Source organism: Nicotiana attenuata, chromosome 4 (assembly GCF_001879085.1).
Source record: "Nicotiana attenuata strain UT chromosome 4, NIATTr2, whole genome shotgun sequence".
In the NCBI taxonomy this organism is placed as follows: Eukaryota; Viridiplantae; Streptophyta; class Magnoliopsida; order Solanales; family Solanaceae; genus Nicotiana; species Nicotiana attenuata.
The window spans coordinates 2,747,988-2,772,068 of NC_031992.1; the positions used below are offsets into that span (position 1 = coordinate 2,747,988).

General features: G+C 36.6%; 2 protein-coding genes across 6 annotated transcripts; both read left to right on the forward strand.

Annotated features, from left to right (window-relative positions):
- Positions 5,259-12,686, forward strand: LOC109224830 (shaggy-related protein kinase NtK-1). Its single transcript, XM_019389373.1, has 13 exons — positions 5,259-5,422; positions 6,110-6,271; positions 6,400-6,492; positions 6,720-6,779; positions 6,903-7,175; positions 7,519-7,593; positions 8,859-8,915; positions 9,011-9,151; positions 9,259-9,309; positions 10,991-11,086; positions 11,179-11,262; positions 12,118-12,220; positions 12,307-12,686. The coding sequence occupies exons 2-13, from the start codon at positions 6,158-6,160 to the stop codon at positions 12,387-12,389; spliced, it is 1,230 nt and encodes a 409-aa protein (XP_019244918.1). The 5' UTR covers positions 5,259-5,422; positions 6,110-6,157; the 3' UTR covers positions 12,390-12,686.
- On the forward strand, positions 13,717-17,401 carry LOC109224831 (zinc finger CCCH domain-containing protein 3). 5 transcript variants are annotated; one of them, XM_019389374.1, is made up of 5 exons: positions 13,719-13,941; positions 14,048-14,115; positions 14,968-15,052; positions 16,388-16,462; positions 16,693-17,401. In XM_019389374.1, exons 1-5 carry the CDS (start codon positions 13,812-13,814, stop codon positions 16,803-16,805), a joined length of 471 nt encoding a protein of 156 aa, XP_019244919.1. In that variant the 5' UTR covers positions 13,719-13,811; the 3' UTR covers positions 16,806-17,401. The 5 variants fall into 5 exon arrangements, with proteins under 5 accessions (XP_019244924.1, XP_019244919.1, XP_019244920.1 ...); XM_019389375.1 differs by having other exon boundaries at positions 13,721-13,941; positions 16,696-17,131; XM_019389377.1 differs by having other exon boundaries at positions 13,721-13,941; positions 14,051-14,115; positions 16,693-17,131.

The window sequence follows — 24,081 nt, forward strand, 5'->3', positions numbered from 1 at the left end:
CAACCGACTCAAGATTTATTAAGAGGATAATATCAAAAGAAATACCAATTCTCATTAACAGTCAAGTGACCTATCCAAAATTCAAGTAAATGAAGTTTAACCTTTTACAATTCCTTTATCAAGTTCCAATATGAGTTAAGCAATTAAATTAACTAGTAGGGTGCAAACATCGGAAGTATAACATGATTTGGGTCCTGGACTACCTGGACTACCTGGACATAAGCATAATTTGTAGCTACGTACGGACTCTCGTCACCTCGTGCGTACATAGCCCCACAATAGAAGCACATATTAAATCAATTCACCTATTGGGTTAATTCCCTCTTACAATGTTAGAAAAGAGACTTATCTCGTTTTAAAACCACTTTCCGGTCACAATTTCGCTCTAAGGATCCAAATTGGTGCCGTTCAACCCGAAACTAGTTAAACAACGTGCAAATTAATCAAAAATATACTCCAATGCTTGAAATTCAACAATTTATAAAAATTCCCAACTTCGCTCAAAAAGTTGGCAGTACAATCCATTCCGAGACGAGTCCAACCATATAACAATAATCAAATTCTGACATCGGATTGCCTTTCAAATCTTCATTTTACATTTTTGGAAGATTTTATAAAAATATGATTTTTCTTCCACTAATCCACGGATTCACGATGTAATTAAGTATGAGACCATCAAATATAATCAATATAGGATAAGGAACACTTACCCCAATTTTTTCCCTTAAAAATCTCTCAAAAATCGCCCTTTCCCGATCTCCAAATCGTTAAAAATGAAAAATGGAACGAAGTCCCCCTTTCAGAACTTAAATCTGCTGCCCAGTCATTTACCCTATGCGATCGCGGCAAACTCCCGCGATCGCGAAGCACAAAAATTTTCCAGCATTTTTTTACTCTATGCTATCGCGGCCATTCTCCCGCTATCGTGAAGAACAAATTTTTCCAACGGCCTTCTCCAACTCTTTCGGACATACTCTAGTGTAATGGTCATAACTTTTTGTATAAAACTCCGAATAATAAATGGTTTAACTTTATGAAAATTAGATACCAAGATCTACAACTTTCATGCTTTGGTCATCCCCCAATTTCTTATAGATTTCAAGATATATGCTGCCAAAATCAGCCCTGTGCAACACAAATTTCTTCTTTGCGATTTTCAAACATCTTCCCGGACAACCTGTAGTGTACCAACCATAACTTTTTGTGCACAACTCCAAATGCCAAATAGTTTGATTTTTTGAAAATTAGACATAAAGGGCTACAACTTTTATTTTTGGATCATCACCAAATTACTTATAAATTACGAGATATAAGCTTTCAATGTCGGGTCAGTGCAGCAGAAAGTTTCCTCTACGCAGTCGCGAAAGGTCTTCCGCGATCGCGAATCACTGGCTAATTTCTCCCATTTTACTATCGCGATTGCGGCCAATTACCGGCGATCGCACAACACACTGTTGTAGCAAAAAATCAGCAGCTAAAATGGCCAAGAAATGGTCCGAAACCACACCGAAACTCACCCGAGCCCCGCGATCCCGTCCGAACATACCAACAAGTCTCAAAACATAACACGGACTTAGTCGAGACCTTAAATCACATAAAACAATACCAAAAATACGAATCACTCCCCATTCAAGCCTAATGAAACTAGGAAATTCCAACTTCGACATTCCTTGCCGAAACTTATCAAATCAATTCCGATTGACCTCAAATTTTGCACACAAGTCATAATTGACATTACGGACCTACTCCCACTTTCGAGATTGGAATCCGAACCCGATATCAAAAAGTCCACTCCCGGTCAAACTTCCAAAAACCTTCAACTTTCAGCTTTTGCCAAACAACCCCGAAATGACCAATGGACCTCCAAATCCACATATGGATGCGCTACTAAGACCAGAATCACCATACGGAGCTATTCCCACTATCAGAATTCCAAACGGACATCGATAACATTAAAATACACTTCAACCCAAACTTATGAAATTCTTCCAAAATGCTAACTTTCCATAATAAGCACCAAAATGATCCCGGGTCACCCAAAACCCGATCCGGACATACACCCAAGTCCGAAATCATCATACGAATCTACTGGAACTTTCAAATCCCGATTATGAGGTCGTTTACTCAATAGTCAAACCTTAATTAACTCTTCCAACTTAAAGCTTCCGAAATGAGAATTTTCTTTCCAGTCCCAAAATTCAATCCCGACCACATGTACAAGTCATAATACTTGAAGTGAAACTACCCAAGGCCTCAAACCGCCATACGATGCGCTAGAGCTCAAAAGGATCGTTACAACTTCTCTAATACCAAAATTATCAATGAAAACCTGTAAGTTTGTCACATTCAATTTATGATTTTTCATCTTATGTACTTTTGGTTTGTCAAGATTTTTTTTTAGTTTATCCCCGCGGGGTTTTAGCTTATTAGATTTTTTCTTTTGTGCAAGCAAATTTAGGAATATTTTAATAATCTTAACCAATAAATGCTTATTAGCCCTTATTATTGAGTCTATCACTGCTTATTATCAATTTTAATAAGCGTTTGGTCTTGGTTCAGCTCATATATGGACAATTCATTGGTTAAAATGAAGAAATACTAATACGCGTTCAATAATTGAAGTCATAAATGAAGTTGTTATTTAAATAGTGAGGTAAGTCTTTTTAAATTTAATGTATGTTTGGCCAAATTTTAAGTACCTCAAATAGTACTAAATCAGAGAGTTAACCAACCATTTAGCTTTGAAGATCTTGGAAAAATAATAAATGAAGCCTATTTATCTCACCAATTACTAAAAGTCAACAAAGTGATTAAAACTGACGAGTTTCCCTAAAGTTTTACTTAATTCTATGAGCACACCATAAATGAGAAAGCAATTTAGCCCCTTAAATGACATTGTTATGTTAAAATAATCAAAATCATGTAACTAAATTTTGTATATAATATTGGGTCCATGTCGTAAATTTGTACTACACCTTTTGGAAGACTTGTACATTGTACAAATTCTTAGATAGAAATAAACAGGAAGAATGGAGTCCAAAAAGATAAAGGAAACATAAAATTTTAAACAAAAAGAAAATTTAAATTTAATAAGAGCGAGCAATTCCTATTTATTATACCCTATTCAATCTTTGTTATAACTGGTATCCAAATTGTTACTGCAAATACGCTAAGGCCCGTTTGGCCATGAGTTTTGCCAAAATAAATTTGGAATTTATTTTCAAAACTCATGTTTGGCCATAAATTTTGCCAATATTCCGGCCAAATCCCAAATCCCAAATTTCAAATCCCAAAATCAGCTATTGAGCTGATTTTGGGCCAAAATCCCAAAACTTGGGAATTATATACATGTTTTTCCAAAATAAAGTTGGAAAATATGTTTTGAAAACGTATGTCCAAACATATTTTCATCTTCAAACCAAACTTCACCCAAATCAAAATTTTCAAAATAAATTTGGAATCTATGGCCAAACGCTAGCTAAATATAGTAGTATTCAGTTTTGGAAAAGGACCAAAAAGAAAAAGAACTTGAAGAATGAGGGGAAAAAACCTAATTCAAATTCTGACGTGTATTCAGCGTGAGTGAGTGTTCCATGTTCCAATTTTTTTCTAACACTTTTGGATCCCATTTATTAATTCTTTAATACGATATGTAATGCAAACAAAGTCGATACTCAAAAAAATGCTTGTGCCATATTAAGAAAGAGTTACTTTCTAAAAACAAAAAAGAAAAAAATATAAAAGCTATGAGTTATTTAGGAAATCAATTTAGTTACAATACTTTGATTAAAATAACAATTAAATAGTTGAATATCATCTATATCATCGTTTTTTTTTTCTAACAAAAGGAGTACGATTTACGAGTATTGATTTACAATGTAAAAAAATATGAGATGCCTACTCCTTAATTTTTATTTTTATTTATTTATTTATTTATTTTTATAGTTTTTTGGCTTTTTCTCTCCAGCATGAGGTGTGCCCCTGTAACAACAGTGTTGTCCAAAGCTGCTGACAGTGGCGCCGAAATCATTGCGCCTTTCTTTTCTTTTGTTAAACACTGAAAATTCTAAAAGTTTGCTTTGAACGGTCAAGATACAAGTAATGTACAAAATATGTTTTAATTTTAATATTACATACGTAAAGTCTAATTTCTCTGTCCAAATCATGTGACAATTGTTTTGAAATTATATACTCCTTCTTACATAAATTTTGAAGATTAGAATTCATTTGATTACTTGTATTCTAAAACTTAGTTTGATAATCAATTTAACTAACTTTTAGGCCACTAAAAAATCTCTAACATGATACTTATATATACATTAAGGGGTCGTTTGGTAGTGTGCATAAGAATAATGTTGAATATGGTATATTAGTAATGTTGGTATTAATTATGTTTGCATTAGTTATGCTGACATATTTCTTATCCATTGTTTGATTTGATGTATTAAAGCATTGCACATTTCCTAAAAGAATTGCTTGTTTATAAAAATACCCTCAAAATAAGTCCATCACTCTAACTTTTTAAAAGAAACATATGTTGAGAAATTTTTTTATATGAAAAAGTTTAAAAAAAAATATTTGATTTGTCTACCTATATTGTAATATAGAACTCAATATTTATTTATAAAAAAGAAAATATGCTAAATATTTATTTATTTACTAGAGATATAATTTTATTTCTCACTATCTGGATTATTTTAAACTTGCATTAATATAATAACTACTAGCATATTTTAATCAAGCATAAATTTTGAAGGACAATTTATCTTTAACTAAGCCAATGCATGCATTAAAACCTATTGCATTTCTAATACCATAGTTTTTTATGCATTAGTTATGCATAAGATAATACCGAATATGATATATAACTAATGCTTGAATAACTAATGCATATGTTTAAAATATCTACCAAACCAGGTTTTATTAATACACAAAGCTAATGCATCCTACCAAACAATCCCTAATTGTGTAATTTTGTCAATGTCAATTTACTTCACAATCAATTACGAGTAATTATTTAAACTTGTTTTATTTATCTGTACTACATAAATTATTATAACATTAAAGTAATTGTACATTAAACCTTGTGCCTATAAAAACCATCAGGAAATTCGACCGACCAAAATGTATTTTATATTGCTTCTGCTTTGACTGTCACACTCTCCGCATTTACCAATCCAAAAAACTTGTGAACAAAAATGTAAGAAATTTAAAAAAATTAAAAATAAATAAGAAAGAGCAAAAATAAAAACACATCTCTCTTTCTTTCTCTCTCTCTCAATCAATATCAGCTTCTTCTTTCTCTCTGTATTTTTTTTCTCTCTCATCTCATGGTGATGGTATCATCTCCGCCACAATTTTTATCGGAGAGCCGCCGGTGATCGGTGTCTTTCTCCATCTCCTCTACATTTTGATTCCTTTGGTAACCAGCTTTTTCTTATTCATATCTGTCTTTTTATTGTTTCTGGAAAAAAGTTTAGCTCCGTTATTCTTCGCTGTAGATCCGTTTTCCAGCTTTCGGTTTAAATTCCTATGGATCGGGTTATTTATGGATCTGCTTAGATCTTTTTGTAAATTTTGATAATTCGTTATTGTTGGTTTTTTAATTATTAAAAACCGGCTGTTGCCTAATTTGTTTATTGATTTTTACCCATTTCGAAACTGTCTTTTTGATTTGATATTGTTTTATCTTGTTTAATTTTTTTCCTTCTCTGCTATCTGTATTTTCTATTTCTGCCATACCTGAAAAATATTCGCGCTGTTGCTAGTTTTTTTTCCCCGATTTTTTCTCTTGTACGGAAAAGGTAAATTTGACTTCATTATTTCTCAAATCTATGCTATTTTCCCTAGGTGGATGTTTAGGAATTTTGGTTTTCGTTTTTTTTGGGAGAAATATTTGTTGGACTTTGGCCAGGTGTAATTTCCAATCGGAGCTATTTCTGCTCTAGTATTTGTTATTGTACTGTGACATTGATATTGAGCATATGTTTGAACTGTTTGATTGGAGGTTTTGCCAAAAAAGTATCTACTTTAATATGATTTGTGATAAAGCGAAATCCTTTGTAGGATATGTGTTTAATGTTCTCGTTTTTGATGCCATGTTGCTCAGGTGAATGACTTTTTGAGGTGATAAATAGTGAGCAAGCTTTTCTTGGAAATGGCTTCTGTGGGCTTAGCACCTACGTCGGGTTTGAGAGAATCTAGTGGCCATAATGCTGGGGTAGATAGATTGCCTGAGGAGATGAATGACATGAGAATCAGGGATGATAAGGTCTGCATACTAAAGAGCATGGACTTTTTTGGTTTTTGTCGTTTCTATTATTAGATCCTTTCTATTTTGTGGTGATTTCGTTCTCCTTTTCAAACTTTATTCCCCAGATTTAAATTGTTTATTTGTAGGAAATGGAAGCAGCAATTGTCGATGGTAATGGGACTGAGACGGGCCACATAATCGTGACAACTATTGGTGGTAGAAATGGCCAGCCAAAACAGGTAATTTGCCATGTCTCTCACTTTGACGTTTGGTTCTGTTGGTTGTTGAGAAGTTTGGTGGTTCCGGCTTTCATCTTCTTGAATTGATGATTAGGGGGAGACAACTGAATTGATTAGGGTAGTCACATGCTCTTATTACAGGTCAAATTGTGAACTGCATAATATAAAGTGGTCTTTACGGAGTAGTTGCTTTTCTTATTCGTGTTCTGTGGTGGAAATGATTGCAGACTATTAGTTACATGGCTGAACGTGTTGTTGGACAAGGATCATTTGGAGTAGTGTTTCAGGTATTATTTTATTTTCTTCATTACACGGGTCATCATTCATGTATGCCTATCAATATACTCTTCCTACACCCATGCGAAGCTATAATGTGCACAATTATGTGATTCTCTGATTTGGTTACTCAGGCAAAATGCTTAGAGACTGGTGAAACAGTTGCCATAAAGAAGGTTCTTCAAGACAAGAGATATAAGAATAGGGAGTTGCAGACCATGCGTCTTCTTGACCACCCTAATGTTGTCTCTCTGAAACACTGCTTCTTTTCGACAACTGAGAAGGATGAACTATATCTTAACTTGGTACTTGAGTATGTCCCTGAAACTGTTCACCGTGTTATCAAACACTACAATAAGCTGAACCAAAGGATGCCATTGATACTTGTGAAGCTTTATACATATCAGGTAGTGTACTCTTTTTTTGTGAGTTGTCATTTATATAGCTCCTCCCTGTGAGGAACGCCGAATATGAGATCTCTGCAAATTCCGTTGTACAAGAGATTGTTTTTCCTTTTGTTTTATATGAAATGGCATGTTCGGGGAGAGAGTATTGACAAATTGCTCCAATATTTTTCTAGTCTTTTGCTTGTTTTGAGGGATGGGCTAAACTTGGAAAAGTTCATCCAACCGCGGTATTTTTAATGAGCAACTAGTTTCACACGGTTACCTCTTGATAGCTAATGATTTTCTTGAAGGTGTTGTATTTTGTAATATGGCTGAATTATGAGATGCCGTTTCCGTGTGGCAGATTTTCAGGGCGCTGTCTTACATACACCGCACTATTGGAGTGTGCCACAGGGACATCAAACCTCAGAATCTTTTGGTATGCTCATCTATCCTATTCTCTTTTCTGCTTATTTCCCTTTAGCTTTTGATTAAAACTGTTGTCGCGAGTAACCCTTTGTTTGCAATTCCTTTATAATATTTATTATTGTGAATATCTAACCCTAGGGTATGGCCTAGTGGTCAATGAAGTGGGCTAGAACCATGAGGTCTCAGGTTCAATTCCCCGTGGAGACAAAACATACTAGGTGATTTCTTCGCATCTATCCAAGCCTTGGTGGATACAGTTACCTGGGTACCTGTTGCTGGTGGGAGGTAGCAGGTATCCGGTAGAATTAGTTGAGGTACACGCAAGCTGGCCCGAACGCCATAGTTATAAAAAAAAAGTTAATGTGAATATCTACTCCAAATGTACGGGGAAAACAAATAACAAAGATATGTGAAAGTTTGTTGATGATTTGGTTTGTGGAGAAGAATAATGCAATTTGGTTGATTATTACTTCTAAGAGAGGAGGAGGATTATTTCAATTTCTTATGGATTCTCTTACAAAGATAGTAATATGTTAGATGAGACTGATAGTAACATAGTTGGCGCTCATAGTTGGCGCACTTGTGACAATTCCAAAAAAAACGTTTTTGGTGCACTTGTTATGGGCTTATCTAGACAGGCAATTTATTCTGCTTTGCTTACATATAACAACAACAACCCCGTGGAATCCCACAAGTAGGGTCTGGGGAGGGTAATGTGTACGCAGACCTTACCCCTACCTTGGGGAGGTAGAGAGGGTGTTTCCGAAAGACCTTACCCTAAAATAATTTGAATCAGCTTGCTAGCTATTGCCTTATCCTACCTGTGGGCTCCTGAAGGGATTGCAATCTAAAGAAGACTCAAAAGAAGCAATGAAAGACGAAGTACTTGATGCGACTATAACAGGAGAACATATATTTTTGCACTTTTAATTGTCACAGAATGATGCAAATTTTCTTCAGAATTTGAAAGGAAAGGTTTTATTTATTTTGCTTGACCTAATTACCTTTCTCTCAAAAAAAGTTTGTTTTCCCTGACCTATTGTTTCTTATGACCAACAACAACAACATCCCAGTGTATTCCCACAAGTGGAGTCTGGGGAAGGTAGGATGTACGCAGCCTTAACCTTACCCTGGGGCTGGAAGGGCAGAGACCTATTGTTTCTTATGACCATTGAACATATATCAAATGCTATTAAGAATTATTAGTGCTGCCCCTTTCCACATCGCGCTTCTCTCTGGATACTAAGCAGCCACGGTCTGTACTCTTTTTGGCAGGTGAACCCACATACCCACCAGGTCAAGTTATGCGATTTTGGGAGTGCTAAAGTTCTGGTGTGTTTCCATTTTTGCTTGTCTCTCGTCCATCCTAACATTGAGTCTATATGGTGTGCATTCTGATTGTAGATTTCACTCTAATATTTTGGCAGGTTAAAGGAGAACCAAATATTTCTTACATCTGCTCTAGGTATTACAGAGCACCTGAGCTCATATTTGGTGCAACAGAGTACACTACTGCTATTGACATCTGGTCTGCTGGCTGTGTCCTAGCTGAGCTACTTCTTGGTCAGGTAGGTTGTTACTTTCTCCTATTATTAGCCTATTATGACCATGTTCTGTATTCATTGTTTTACATGGACAGTTCTCTCATCTCATTCTTTTCTTTCTCCCATTTCAGCCTCTGTTTCCCGGTGAAAGTGGAGTTGACCAGCTTGTTGAGATCATTAAGGTAATCTCCTTATTATTTGATTTCCTTGTCTGCAGTCCCTTTCACTTTCTTTCCATGAGCTTTCTGCTTTTTCTGTGATGAAGTTTTCAGTCATTGTTATTATTTTTTCGATGAAGTAAAATGATATCATTAAAGAGCATCAGGAAGATGCTAATCAAAAGAGTTACAAAATAGTGTTAGATCCAGTACATGAGTGTCTAAACTAGGACCAAGCAGCTAACAAAATCCAAAAAGTTAACACTACTTACAGGGGTAAGAGTTCCAGCTGAACAAATTAACTAAGCACGTAGCTTTCAAAGAGTGAACTGGAGTCGAAATCCCATCAAAACACCTGTCATTCCTTCCATTCCAAACACACCCAAAAAATTGCTGCATGAATCATTCTCCAGTTATTAGTATTTTCTTGATAACCGAGAAATCCCCGAGGGCCAGTAGGGAATGGTGAAAAACGCCATAGATAATGGGCCTGGCCCTCTATCCTTAAATATTAGGCTTTTGTTTGCGGCAGTGTTCAAACCCGTGATGTGCGCCTAACCCGCACATCACGTGCTTTGTTCTTACCACTGACTAGACCAAAACCATGGGGGCGTGATGTGTTCATTTATCTTCTTTTATCATTTTTCTTTTTTCTTTTTTCTTTTTGGGTTTTCTTTTCATTTATTGCATCCAATCACGCTTTTCATAGGCCTTCTTCCTGCCTCTCTGTTTCGGCATTGTCAACTACTTGTCTTGCAATGTTGTGCGGCAACCTTTGTGTGATTTCTAGTGCCAAACTATTGCCTTCCGCAACAGTTTTTTGCAAATGCATTTTATCAGTGAGATAGTAACTTTTTATGGGGGCTGATTTAGTACATTCCTATCAATTTAATCATTTGAGGGGAATTCCTTAGCAATTATGATTTCCTTAAGATGTAATAAGGGAATTTAAAATAAAAAGAAATTAACAGAAAAGGGGCTTAAGTCAATATACATACAGATTCACCTGTTTTTCTTGCTTCCTAGCTGTTTGTTCCACGGTTTGATATTAAGGTGAAGATCCACCTCTTTCGAACTGCCAGTCAACCAAGCTTAAGGTTATGATTCTTATGATTTGTGGATTGAGTAGCCCTGAGGATGGTGGGATGGGCTTTTTGGACCAATTATAGTGTAGATGAGGCCACCCACCAAAAAGTTGGAGTCTGGTTCTGAAATTGGAGATTCTGACCTGAATAGTTTGTAAATGCATCTGGTTCTAGAAATATAAGATTTTGACCTGAATAGTCTTTACCTGCCAATGATTTTGGCCTCTACTAGGGGGTGTTCTGGAAATTTAGGTTCTTATTCTGTGCTAATTTTTGTTTGTCAAACTCAAATAGACATAGTTTCCAGATAGTAATTCAAGGACGGAGCTTTTTCTGGATGTTGAGGAATAGAGCTGCGGCGCACATGTAATCTGTTATTCTGCTTGATGTAACAGTTTCAGATTTGGAATTGCTGTAACTAAAGAGGAAGTGCAATAGAAGTATCTTTTTAGTGATAAGGCAGCTTTCTTTGTTATTAACATTTCAATTGTTGTCTTTTATAAATATGGTTAAGAAGATACACAACCTTTTGTATAGCCGTGTTATTTAATTTGTCCTCATTTTTGGCCTGATGTTGATATTTCCTTTGCCCAAACTATATCTCCCATTATATTTTGCAGGTTTTGGGCACTCCTACAAGAGAAGAAATTAAATGTATGAATCCCAACTACAATGAGTTTAAGTTTCCTCAAATTAAAGCTCATCCATGGCACAAGGTACTTGAGATACAACTTATCATATCTAGCCCCTTCATAGGAATGTCAAGTATACATAAGGCAACAAGTCATTTCTAATGTTTGATTTTCAGATATTTCATAAGCGCATGCCTCCAGAAGCTGTTGATCTTGTCTCAAGACTGCTGCAGTACTCTCCTAACTTGCGCTGTGCTGCTGTAAGTATGCCAAATTTGTTAATTTTAGCTAATCTCTTATGCCTCTGTGTACTCATTGATTATACATGGGTCATCATTCTGTATCTCTGTTGCAGTGTTGAGCATATTGTGATATTCTAGACATCTTATAAATGATAAACTTGAACAATTTTTTTTGCTGACTGCCATGCCATTCTCCCTTCTCTTGTCTTAATGCCTTCATATAATTTCTTGAAGAGTACCAATCACAACAAAAAAAAAAAAAAGAAATTCTTGAAGAGCAATGTTATGGTTATTCAAAGCATAAATTTTTTGAGACTTCAGGTTACAAAATACCACCATCCGATGAGTAGATGCAGTGCATGCATTGTTTGAAAGGATGTGATCATGGATCCTTCCATTGTTGGGACGGCAGTATTTTGTTGATGTGCTGTTGTGGCTTGGTTTATTACTTAATATTAGATATTTCGCTAACAGGGTATAAGTATAAGATGTAGGTGTTTTGGATTTTGTAGCTGTGTACTTTTAGGCATCATGTGCACTGTTTCTTCCTTGTTCATTTGGATACTTGTTTGTTTAAATGGTATGTATAGAATAACTGGCCTTGCTTAGTTCTCTCAATGAAACTTGCGTTGTTGAAGCTATGGATTTCATGGTTCAAGGATGGCTATGCTGAGTTTTTGTTCTGTTATAGATCTTTCAATTTAGTCTCATACTGTTAAAAATGATATGCATGGCTTGGTTCTGGAGTTTGTTCATTGTACAAGCATATATTTCTTTGCTTCTTTTGGTGATCATGTTGTAGTTTATTTTGCAAATTTACAAGAATTCATGTCTCGTTCTAAGTTGTGATAGGTGTATAAATTTTGAATGCAGTTGGATGCCTTGACTCACTGCTTTTTTGATGAGCTTCGTGATCCCAATACACGCCTGCCTAATGGACGTTTCCTTCCTCCCTTATTTAACTTTAAGGCTCACGGTATGTTGTTGATAAGACTTCTATCAGATTGACTTCATTTCGATAGTTGAAATTGAATTATCAAAACTGGGTTTCCTTGTCACCAGAGTTGAAGAACGTGCATGCAGAGACATTATTGAAGTTGGTTCCAGAGCACGCCAGAAAACAGTGCCCGTCCCTTGGGTTATGAGTTCCTGCCGAATGATAGAAATAATTTAAGTGTACCCTTTGAAGCTGTGTTTCCTCTCTGTATCAATTTGTTTTTTTTTTCCCTTATCCCTCATGTATCTGTTGTCCCTTTGTATTATTATTATTATTGTTATTATCTTGTTTTGTAAAAGCAGATGTAGGGAATTGATCTTTAACAAATACCCGATCTTCAACCTGTGTGTTCCTTTTACCCTGTTCCTGTATGTCCTACGCTTGTAACATTATGTGGTTAAGAATTAACAGTTTTAAGCGAACTTTATTATTACGGGATTTCAAAGTGATGGTAGTGTGACGGTTGATATGGCCGTTTCTCTCGCTTGTGATATTGGCATATGTCGGCTCCTGAGATACTTGGTATTTTAACTTTTGACTGACATTTGGTTTTGTTGTCCTCAGTGAGACATTATTTAACATAACCTGCTGACATGATTGTCCGATGAAATAGAATTTAGCTTTTATACATTGACAGTGTAACACTTCTATATACTGTGTATTATAATCAATCATAACATGTTACATGTCACAAAATTAGTGTCGCTATAGTCAGTTCCATATTTCAGTATGTCATTCAGTTTGATGTGAAAGCAATTGTGCACTATTAATTAACAGGAGTTAAACTCTATCATCGACTAACTCCAGTAAAACGGCGGATGTACTGAGTACTTTTTTGTTCTCAATGGGTCAAGTGGTTTCTCTAAGCCTTTGTAAGATTTCAGTTAAGTGTTGAGCACTTAAACGGACCCAAAGATTGGTGACAACTAGTGTTAGTATATTGTGAACTGGTGGTAAGTGCTATGATTCTTCAGATTCAGCTGGCATCGACGTCATGAGACTATGTAAAAGATTGAGTCCTTTTTGTCATCTTAAAAGATTAACAATGGTATTTACAAAATTGGTCGGAGTCTAAGTTGATTCGTGCTTTTGTTATGTCAATATTGTACCATCGAAATCACCTAACTTAATAATAGTAAGTACTCCCTCCGGTCTAAATAAGTGATTTTTTGGTTTTTTTTTTTGTCGTCCAAAATATGTGATTTTTCCAGATATCAAAAATAAATTTATTATTTTTTTCCTACATTACCCTTGGAGTAAATAATGTTGGGGTATGTGTTAGGAGTATTTATGTGAAGAGATAGTAAATGTTAATATGGTCAATTTCATTGCTAATTAATGTTAAAAGGTGTATTTCTTAATATGTACGAGAACAACTAAAAAATTACTTATTTTGGACCTCATAGAGTAATAAATACTACAGTAATTTGTAAAAAAAAAAAAACAGTGGTTTTATAATAAAGGAGACCAAAGTCTAAACGAGACCTGGAAACTTAGATTCCTAGGAATTAGAAGGCAAACATATAAAATCCGTTAAGCATTCGGTTATTTTTTTCCCTTAATACTAAAAATGCCGTTGGGGAAATACTACTGCGATTATTGCGATAAGGAATTCCAGGATACTGCAGCGGCTCGGAGGCGACATCTTCAAGGCGTTCAACATCAGAGAGCTAAAGCTCTTTGGTACGACTCTTTGCGCAGTAAGTTTCTCCCTTTTTTTCTTCGTAATCATAGTTATTTCTTTCCTCAAATATGCAAGTATTACTTCTGCAAGAATTAAATGTTTTTTTTTTTTTTTTGGTATAGCAGATCCTCAGTTATATAACGATCCTGATTCGTTTGGTAAAGGAGTCTGCAATCACTTTGTTCGTACGGTACTGCTCTTACCTTTGTTTTAATATGCAAAAATAAAATTCTGCTATCTTTTGAGATACGGGAATTGTACTGCTTCATTAATTCCTTATCCTGCTCGGGATTTTGGTTGTTAATTGTACCGCAATTCTGAATTAGCGTGATCGAAGAAGGAATAGAATTGATAAATACCTAGATTGATGCATTTCATCAATCAATTAAATAATCAACTACAGTGCATCTCAATCCCAAACTAGTTGGAGTAAGCTATATGAATCGTCCCTATCTTTTATTCAGAAAATTCATCATATTTTGAGGCCTTATGCCATATCTAACCTATTGCAATCGTCTTCCTTTATGCGAGATTGGACTGGCTATACTTGGGAGTTTAATTGATGCATTTCATAATTACCAATAAAAAAAGAAGAAGAGAGATTATTGCATTTTAAGATAGCTTGAAATGGCATTTAAGGCTTTCTGGGCCCTTTCTTTAAATAGAAAAATATGGTTTGCTAAGACCTATCAGCATCTCAGAATACCCCCAAGTTGTAACTGGAGCTTTGGCCTTCTGAGTATTATACTCTACAACAGAAGTTTGGTAACTTCAAGAATAATTTACTATAGTAGGTCAAGTAACTTGGTAGTTTTCAACACAAACGGGCATAGCGTTTGTTGCTTTACTTCATCCACCTGAATTTATTGCTCAAGGTCAAATGACACTTCTTATATTGTTAACTTCATCGTAGCACATCATTTACATGTTGAAAGAGTTACTATAATGGATAGGGGATGGTGAAGTCTACACTCTAAATTATTTGTGTTTGACACCCTTGATTGGATAATATTGTTGATCATCTCTTTTACATGTATCAAAGGGGTATTGCCAGTATGGGGACTCCTGCAAATATTATCATCCCAAGCAAAACTCTCAAAATGTGCAACAAACGGGAATTCCTCCAGGTATCTTTCTTGCAAGTTTTGTGTATATTGATATTATTTTACTTTTGATCAACTAATGTCTTAAATATAGAACTATATTGAGTATCACGCTAGCTATTTCAACTTACTGGCCTCACAAAGTATTTTAATTATTTACTTTGACACAAGTACTTGCGTTTGTCTAAGAAGACTAGGTTGGTGGAAGACGAGGTAGCCTTAGCCACAGAGAAATTAATTTTATTTTCCTAAGTAATTGGATTAGTTTATCGACTGTCCGCTACCAGGTGAATTTCAAAGTAAAACTAGTATCAGCAAGTTGTGAGTAATTATAAACCAATGACGAATTATGAGGTTATTCACATGTTAGGGAAGAATAACTGTCCAACTCCTGGTGAATTTCTTACCGTACACTTTTCGGGCGTCAACCTGGACAAAGCAAAATTTTCACTATCACTATTTCATACAGATCAATTATCAGTCTCATACTTATCAATAATCAGCTTTCTTCATAATGAACTAGATATTAATCTGATTTTGGCCTTGTCACTTGAAAGAGTATCACACTTAAAGTTAGCTGTTTTCTCCCTTAAAGAGTTAGAGTGTTTTTACTAACAATTTCATTTAACAATTGATGATGTCAAAAAATTCTTTTAATAAGGCAAATGATATTTGCCATTTGGAATCGGAAGGGTCTGTGTAAGAAAGTTTGTCGAGAAAGTGTTCTGGATTCAAATTACAAATATGTGGGTCAGTATATCCTGAAACACTCTAACACTCTAGTGGTTTTTGGGGGTTTTTCTTTCTGGAAGAGAATTGGAAAGCTGATGGAATGCAGTCAATGATTGATGTTGTTTGCTTTTTCCTGAAATACTTGTCTTAGTCAGCTCGCCAGAAACAATTTCCGGATAACTCATCTGAAAGATGTCCTATTTTTGTCAGATGTTGGTATGCTCTCAAAGGAATATCTTAGGAAAGTAACAGAACTTTGGGAACCGTAGGTTCAAAGTAGATCTGGGCAATCAATCTTTGTGAATTTCTTGGAATTGGCAATGTGCAGAAGTCAAGGGACTTATCTTATAATGCTGCAACTTCCTCATTCAAGATGTTCAAAGTTTATATCCCAACCTTTCTTAAGCTTTTATTGTCCTGTAATTTTGGGTTTTCATTTCTTGGAGTATTTCCAAATGATTGACAGACCAGAATTAGTTTTTAAAGTTGTGAAGTATTAATTCTTGATATAGATATACTATTGAATTGAGAGTGTAGTTGATTGCTCATCTCCTACGATTTTGAATAGCTCTGGGAAGAACTCAGTGCTCGCAACTTTTGATTTCGTTTTCTTTATCCAATTCTCAGGAACAACTACTAGAGAGGGTAGTCACTTAAAGCGTGTACCAAATAGTCAACCTTTCGGTTCAGTATCTTTTCCAGGCAAGCATCGCTTTTTGCACATATGCTCTTTCTATACGAACATTAATATCTGCGCCATCTGTGACATCAGATCTAACATTTTTTTAGAAAGGACTTGAGATCTAACCTTGAAATCCATTGTGTTTTGATGTTTTCCATCCCACATTTAATCAGCTGATGTTCTTGGTGTTCTCTTTGGGGTTATCTTTTAGTTTTCAAAAGAAGTTTAATTGTCATGTTCTTGATTGTAGCAGGTGATGTGTTCAGAGAAAATGCCGGAGCAAAGCTGGGCAATCTGCCTCCCTCTCTAAGGCCTCCGCCAGAGGGTGGTTATCCGCCTCTCCCTTTTGTTGACTGGGGATAAGTCTGCCACCTCATTTACTACTCTTGTCAGATATGCTTTAGAGTAGATTGATTGAAACATGTCGATTGCTCAACATATAAGTACTAGATTGACTATGAAAGATATAGATGACTGCAATTTCAGCTGAGTGATGTGCAGTTAGAATCATGGGATATTTTCTGTCTGTATCACTATCTTATCATTTTATGTGCTCCTAAATTTTCCTCGTATTGATTTATCTCTAGCTATGCTCAATTCCTCGGCTATCATAATGCTTTGGTAATCGTGGAACTTGTACCTGATTTTGAAAGTCTAACAATCCAAGAAATTTGAATGTATATTGGTAAGTATAGCTGTTGTCATCATTATTAACTAAGATCCTCATTCTATAGGTTTCGTATTTTCTTTTGTTGATACGGTTGAGTCTAACTTGGGATTGAAAAGCACAGATGCTGATAATTAATGAAATACCTTTCCCCTACTCAAGTACAAGGTCCTCTTTGTGTACAATACATTGCTGTGGAAGAATCTATTACTTATGTAAGTATTTATGGTATAGTCCAGTGACACCTAAAGTGTATGATTGTTTGAGTCATTCAAAGATATTGGTTTTAGTTTAATTATGACCTGGTTATCTTATTATCATTAGACTTCAGCTTCCCTGTTGTTCATATTGGAAAATTTTAGTGTGCTGGCAGGACAAAATGCACAACATATTTAGTTGCAGAAGGCTATTCTTGCACTTTTTCCTTTTGCTCAACGACTTAAGTTGAATAAACGTTGATTTTAGAAGGATACTGTGATTGGGCCTGTAAGTATCTCTCTACCTTTGGTGCAAGATGTGGATTGCTAGTTTAACTGCTTGACTGTGGTCTTGGTGGCTATCATTCAACGTTTACAAATTAGATGAGTTTGAGCAGCAGTTGTTGGATCTTAAAAGTTGGTGATTTCAGAATAGACACTCCGTGTTGTTCGTTAAGTTTGTAGAGAAGGTGAGTCAGTCCTGCGTTGAGTGATTAGTTCCCACATTGTAGTTAAGCCTAAGATGTTTCATGTTGACATTTTATTTTTGGTATCTAATGAGATTGGTTCCTTAGCTTAGTTGGACATCTATACTGTTGGTACAATTACCTAGAAGGAACTATTATTTTGAAGTGGTGATTTACCTTTGGTCTGAAACACTTCTGGATCAATTTTAGAGCTTCTGCGACACATGAAACCAATATTCTATGCTGGCTTTTTCGCATGCAGTGCTCTCTTCATCTCGATTTAGGGGGAAGTGCACGGTTAGCCACTAATAACACATGTATTTACTTTTAAGCCACTGCTTAAAATGTCTTTAGCCTTTAGCCAATGCTTTAATAAACTTTAACTGCCCGGACGAAAATACCCTTCTGCTCATGTCCTTAACTTTTGAACTTAACTTCAGGACTTCAGAACTACATGTCCTTAACTTTTGAACTTGTAACTCTAAGTTCAGGACTTCAGGACTACATGTCCTTAACTTTTGAGCTTGTAACTGTAAGTTCAAGACCAAGTGTCCTTAACTTTTGAGCTTGTTAGTCTAAGTTCAGGACCTATTGTCCTTAACTTTTGGGCTTCTTAGCCTAAGTTCAGGGTAAAAATAGCACGGTATAGCCAGTTTTCGGACTGGTCAATCAAAAATAGCCAGCGTTTACCAAGTCAATGAAAAATAGCCACTATTTTGTTGCAATAGAGACCGGTCCAGCATAATATACTGGAGTTCGGTGCACTTGTGTATGAACTCCAGCATATTATGCTGGACCGGTATACTTTGCTGGCTCCAGTATAATATACTGGAGACTGGAGCATCGGTGCTCTAAACTCCAGTATATTATACTGCACCAATATACTTGCTGGAACTCCAGTATATTATGCTGGAGTTCTAGTGTACTTATGCTGGAACTCCATCATATTATGCTGGAGTTCCAGCATACTTATTCTGGAACTCCAGTATAATATGCTGGAGTTCAAGTATACTTATGCTGGAACTCCAGCATAATATACTGGAGTATTTTATGGGTTTTGAACAGTGTTTTCGCTCAGATTTATCTTTATATAAAAAGTGACTAAATTTCGATTACTTTTGAAATTGGGCTATTTTTGAACGACTAGTGGTAAATCTGGCAATTTTTAAAATTTACCCTTTCGTACAAGGTTCATCTCAACATGACACAGTACTTCGATGCGGATTATAAATTTAAATATAGAAATTTTTTAAATTTGCAATAAGTATTAGATATTAACCGTAACTTTAAAAATATAGTAAGTTCAGTGCTAAAAACCTAAAAACTTAAACCTATAGAGTTTAAATTTTGAATCCGTCTGTGCTCACAAGAGCTAGATTTTGGTTGGGAATAATAAAAAAAAGTGATGTGACATTGTGTATAGTGATATATTGGAGATAATTTTACTTGTCATGACCTGAATTTCCCACCGTCGGGACCGTGATAGCGCCTAACATTGCACCCGATAGGCAAGCCAACGTTACTGATTATTTTGCTTTTTATTCTTTATCTTTTAACAACTTACAAGCTAACAAAAATAAATCAGCGGAATAAATGCGGAAGAGCAGAATTTAACAGATTATCTTAATACAAATAACGAAACTCGTAGAAAAACTCCACTCAGAACTGGTGTCACTACTCACAGACAATCTACGAATACTACAAACAATGCTCTGAACAAAGAAATGCACATCTGTCTCGAAAATAGATAAAACAGAAAAGAAACGGGATAGAAGGGGACGCCAAGGCCTGCGGACGCCTGCAGGACTACCTCGGGTCTCCACTGGACTGAAGGTAGCAACCTCGAACTATGGTTCGTATGGTCCAGTACTGGGATCTGCACAGAAAGTGCAGAGTGTAGTATCAGTACAACCAACCCCATGTACTGGTAAGTGTCGAGCCTAACCTCGGCGAAGTAGTGAAGAGGCTAGGACACGACAAACATCCTAAATCTGTGCAGTTAATCAGTATAATAACAGAGTAACAAGTAATAAAAACTAAGCAGAAATGTACGGGAAGGGGCAACATACTATGGGGGTTTCAACATTAAGAATTGTAGCAATAAGGAATTTAAACAGTTAAAACACTTGAACCGATAACAGCAAATGAACACAGTGAACAGAAAATGCACGGCATCACCCTTCGTGCTTTTACTCTCAATCCTCACCATGCAATCAATAATAGAAATGTGCACGGCATCACCCTTTGTGCTTTATCACTCTTCCTCACCATATGAATAATATAAATGTGCACGGCTGTCACGACCCGAATTTCCACCCTCGGGAGTCGTGATGACGCCTACTAGTACGAGCTAGGCAAGCCAATTAATTTCACAATTTACCTTTTTTTACTTCTCATTTTATATTCATTAGCAATTCTAATAATAATAATAATAACATTTAAACAGCGAAATTTAACATAAACGGAAGAAAGAAGCCATAAGCTAACTGAACACGAATATCTAATACAACTGTTTGAACCTCGACTACCCAGAACTGGTGTCACAGTATCACAGACGGTCTAAGAATACTACAAATAAAGGTCTGAAAGAAATAAATACAACACTGTCTCTGGAAATACATGAAAGAACAGGAATAGTAGATGGAAGGAGACACCAAGGCCTACGGACGCCTGTAGGACTATCTCGGGTCGCCTGATGAATAAGAGTCAGCAATCCCACTGCGGTCCAAAGTCCACAACACTGGGGTCTGCACAAAAGAGTGCAGAGTGTAGTATCAGCACAACCGACCCCATGTGCTGGTAAGTGCCTAGCCTAACCTCGGCGAAGTAGTGACGAGGCTAGGACCAGACCACCAAATGAACCTGTGCAATTATATAATATACATCGGAAAGTAAAGCAGAAATAAACAAGTAAGGATGGGAGGGGGAAACATGCTTTGGGGAATGACAAGTAGAAACAGAATATCAAGAGAACTAATAAGGAATCAAAATCCAACCACTAACAAGAATAAGGAAAACAAAGGCAGATTTCACTTTCTTTTCACATCTTGTTGTAGGCGTGCAACCCCATCCCATTTCCTATACCTCGTGGTAGGCGTACCACCCGCTCCCATTTCATTACCTCTCGTGGTAGGCGTACCACCCGCTCCCATTTCATTATATCTCGTGGTAGGCGTACCACCCGCTCCCATTTCATTATATTGTTGCGGCGTGCAACCCGATCCATATATAATATTGTTGCGGCGTGCAACCCGATCCATATATAATATTGTTGCGGCGTGCAACCGGATCCATATATAATAATGTTGCGGCGGCGTGCAACCCGATCCATATATAATATTGTTGCGGCGTGCAACCCGATCCATATATATATATTTATAATTATAACGAGAGTCCCGACAAGGGATCAAAAGGTCTACACTATCCCGGCAAGGGAAAAAGAAACAGCTATAACCAAACTTGTTCCAACATCTAACTTCCTTAGCTATAAACAAACTTGTTACAACACCTATCTACCTCAGCTATACCCGAACTTGTTACAACACCTAACTACCTCACCTATACCCAAACTTGTTACAACACCTAACTACCTCAGCTATAATCATAATCCTTGCCTAACACAAGGAATCATCAACCTAAGTATCCGTAATATCAATTAAGAACACAATACAAGGGAACCACAACTCAACAATAGCCCGACAAGGGGGCAACATAATGATCTCTTCTCTTTCTCACTTTTACTTCACAATTCACTTCACAACTCGAGCCACTGCTCTAGAGGTTCAATTATCACTTGTACTTTCACAATTCGTTATACAGCTGGAGCTAACGCTCCTCAACGTTCATAGGTCACAATTCTTTTCACAACNTATATATATATATATATATATATACACTATATTATGCACTAAGTATCAGTGCATTAGCTAATGCACTCATACTTAGTGCATAGTATAGTGTAAGTATAGTGTAAGTATATATATATAGTTGAAATTGAATTAAAATCCTAAATTTATACTATATACACACACACACACACACACACACACACACACTATACTATACTATACTATACTACATATGTACATAAGCTATCTGAACACGAAAATCCAATACAACTGTTTGAACCTCGACTACCCATAACTGGTGTCATAGTATCACAGACGGTCTAAGAATACTACAAATAAAGGTCTGAAAGAAATAAATACAACACTTTCTCTGGAAAAGCGTGAAAGAAACAGGAATAGTAGATAGAAGGAGACGCCAAGGCCTACGGACGCCTGTAGGACTATCTCGGGTCGCCTGATGAATAAGAGTCAGCAATCCCACTGCGGTCCAAAGTCTACAACACTGGGGTCTGCACAAAATAGTGCAGAGTGTAGTATCAGCACAACCGAACCCATGTGCTGGTAAGTGCCTAGCCTAACCTCGGTGAAGTAGTGACGAGGCTAGGACCAGACCCAAATGAACCTGTGCAATTATATAATATACAACGGAAAGTAAAGCAGAAATAAACAAGTAAGGATGGAAGGGGAAAACATGCTTCGGGGAATGACAAGTAGAAACAGAATATCAAGAGAACTAATAAGAAATCAAAATCCAACCACTAACAAGAATAAGGAAAACAAAGGCAGATTTCACTTTCTTTTCATATCTTATTGCAGGCGTACAACCCAATCCCATTTCCTATACCTCGTGGTAGGCGTACCACCCGCTCCCATTTCATTACCTCTCGTGGTAGGCGTACCACCCGCTCCCATTTCATTATATCTCGTGGTAGGCGTACCAACCGCTCCCATTTCATTATATTGTTGCGGCACGCAACCCGATCCATATATAATATTGTTGCGGCGTGCAACCCGATCCATATATAATATTGTTGCGGCGTGCAACCCGATCCATATATAATATTATTGCGGCGTGAAACCCGATCCATATATAATATTGTTGCGGCGTGCAACTGTCACGACCCGAATTTCCCACCATCGGGAGTCGTGATGGCGCCTACTATTGGAGCTAGGCAAGCCAAACATTTAAGCATTTTTGGATAACAACACAACAATAATAAAATATGAGTCTTTAAATAAATGCGGAAGTCTTTTAAAACATAAATAACTGAAAACCCAAAATGCGGAAGTCTAATATTTCACTACCCAAGACTGGAGTCGCTATCTCACGAACTACTAAAGAGTGCTACACACAAGTCTGAATAGGAAATGCATAAATGTCTGTCTCGGTACAATGAAAACAAACTGAAAACATAGAAAGGGACTCCGGCCTGCGAACGCCAGCTAGGCTACCTCGTAAGTCCCTGGACTGAAGTCAGCTCCCGATCAATATCCTACTGCTGTGGTCCAAAAGCTGCTCCGGTACCGTGATCTGTGCAAAAGAGCACAGAAGTGTAGCATCAGCACAACCGACCCCATGTGCTGGTAAGTGCCTGGCCTAACCCCGGCGAAATAGTGACGAGGCTAGACAGGACTACCAAACCAACCTGTGCAGTTCAATATATATATGTGCAAAGTAATTAAACAGTTAAGAGGGAGGGGAGCATACTATGGGGGAGTACAATCCGGATATAAAGTCATCAATTTACGTAAGAAACAGGGCAATAACAATAATTAATGAGAGCAGGAAAATCAGCAGTTGCACGGCATCAACCTTCGTGTTTTTACTCTCATTCTCACCAAAAGCAATCAAATAAAGTGCACGGCATCACCCTTCGTGCTTTCCCTTACGTAACTCTCATATCATGGCACGGAATGATCCTTCGTGCAATTATAATCAAATCAGAGCACGGAATGTCCCTTCATGCATAAATAATCAAAACATGGCACGGAATGACCCTTCGTGCAAATATAATCAAAACATGGCACGGAATGACCCTTCGTGCATTATCACTCTTCCTCACCCAAACAGTAATCACAACCAAACGGGGCGAGGGGATAAACAAATAATAAGAAATGTCCCGGCAAGGGAATTACTCAATTAACAGCTAAATCCCGGCAAGGGGGCAACGACAATACTTTCACATCCCGGCAAGGGAGATAATCAATATACTCAAACCATCCCGGCAAGGGATTAATCATATCACTTCCTATTTCTTTCATTTGTTACTCAATAGACTTTTTATCGTTCGAGCCAATGCTCCAAAGAATTTACAATTCATAATTAGTCCTCATACTCTTCACATTGCATAGAATTCAACATTACATGGAAGAGTCATAACAATATCAAGATAAGTACATACAAGGACCCACGGTCATGCTAGACACCGGTGTATAGATACTCGTCACCATGCCTATACA

Excerpts from the sequence above, each read along its gene's own strand:
- LOC109224830 (XM_019389373.1), top strand. The coding sequence starts at position 6,158 with ATGGCTTCTGTGGGCTTAGCACCTACGTCGGGTTTGAGAGAATCTAGT. Across the intron at positions 7,594-8,858 it reads TCAAACCTCAGAATCTTTTG|GTGAACCCACATACCCACCA; the intron begins GTATGCTCATCT and ends TCTTTTTGGCAG. Across the intron at positions 12,221-12,306 it reads ATTTAACTTTAAGGCTCACG|AGTTGAAGAACGTGCATGCA; the intron begins GTATGTTGTTGA and ends CCTTGTCACCAG.
- LOC109224831 (XM_019389374.1), top strand. The coding sequence starts at position 13,812 with ATGCCGTTGGGGAAATACTACTGCGATTATTGCGATAAGGAATTCCAG. Across the intron at positions 13,942-14,047 it reads TTGGTACGACTCTTTGCGCA|CAGATCCTCAGTTATATAAC; the intron begins GTAAGTTTCTCC and ends TTTTTGGTATAG. Across the intron at positions 16,463-16,692 it reads CGGTTCAGTATCTTTTCCAG|CAGGTGATGTGTTCAGAGAA; the intron begins GCAAGCATCGCT and ends TCTTGATTGTAG.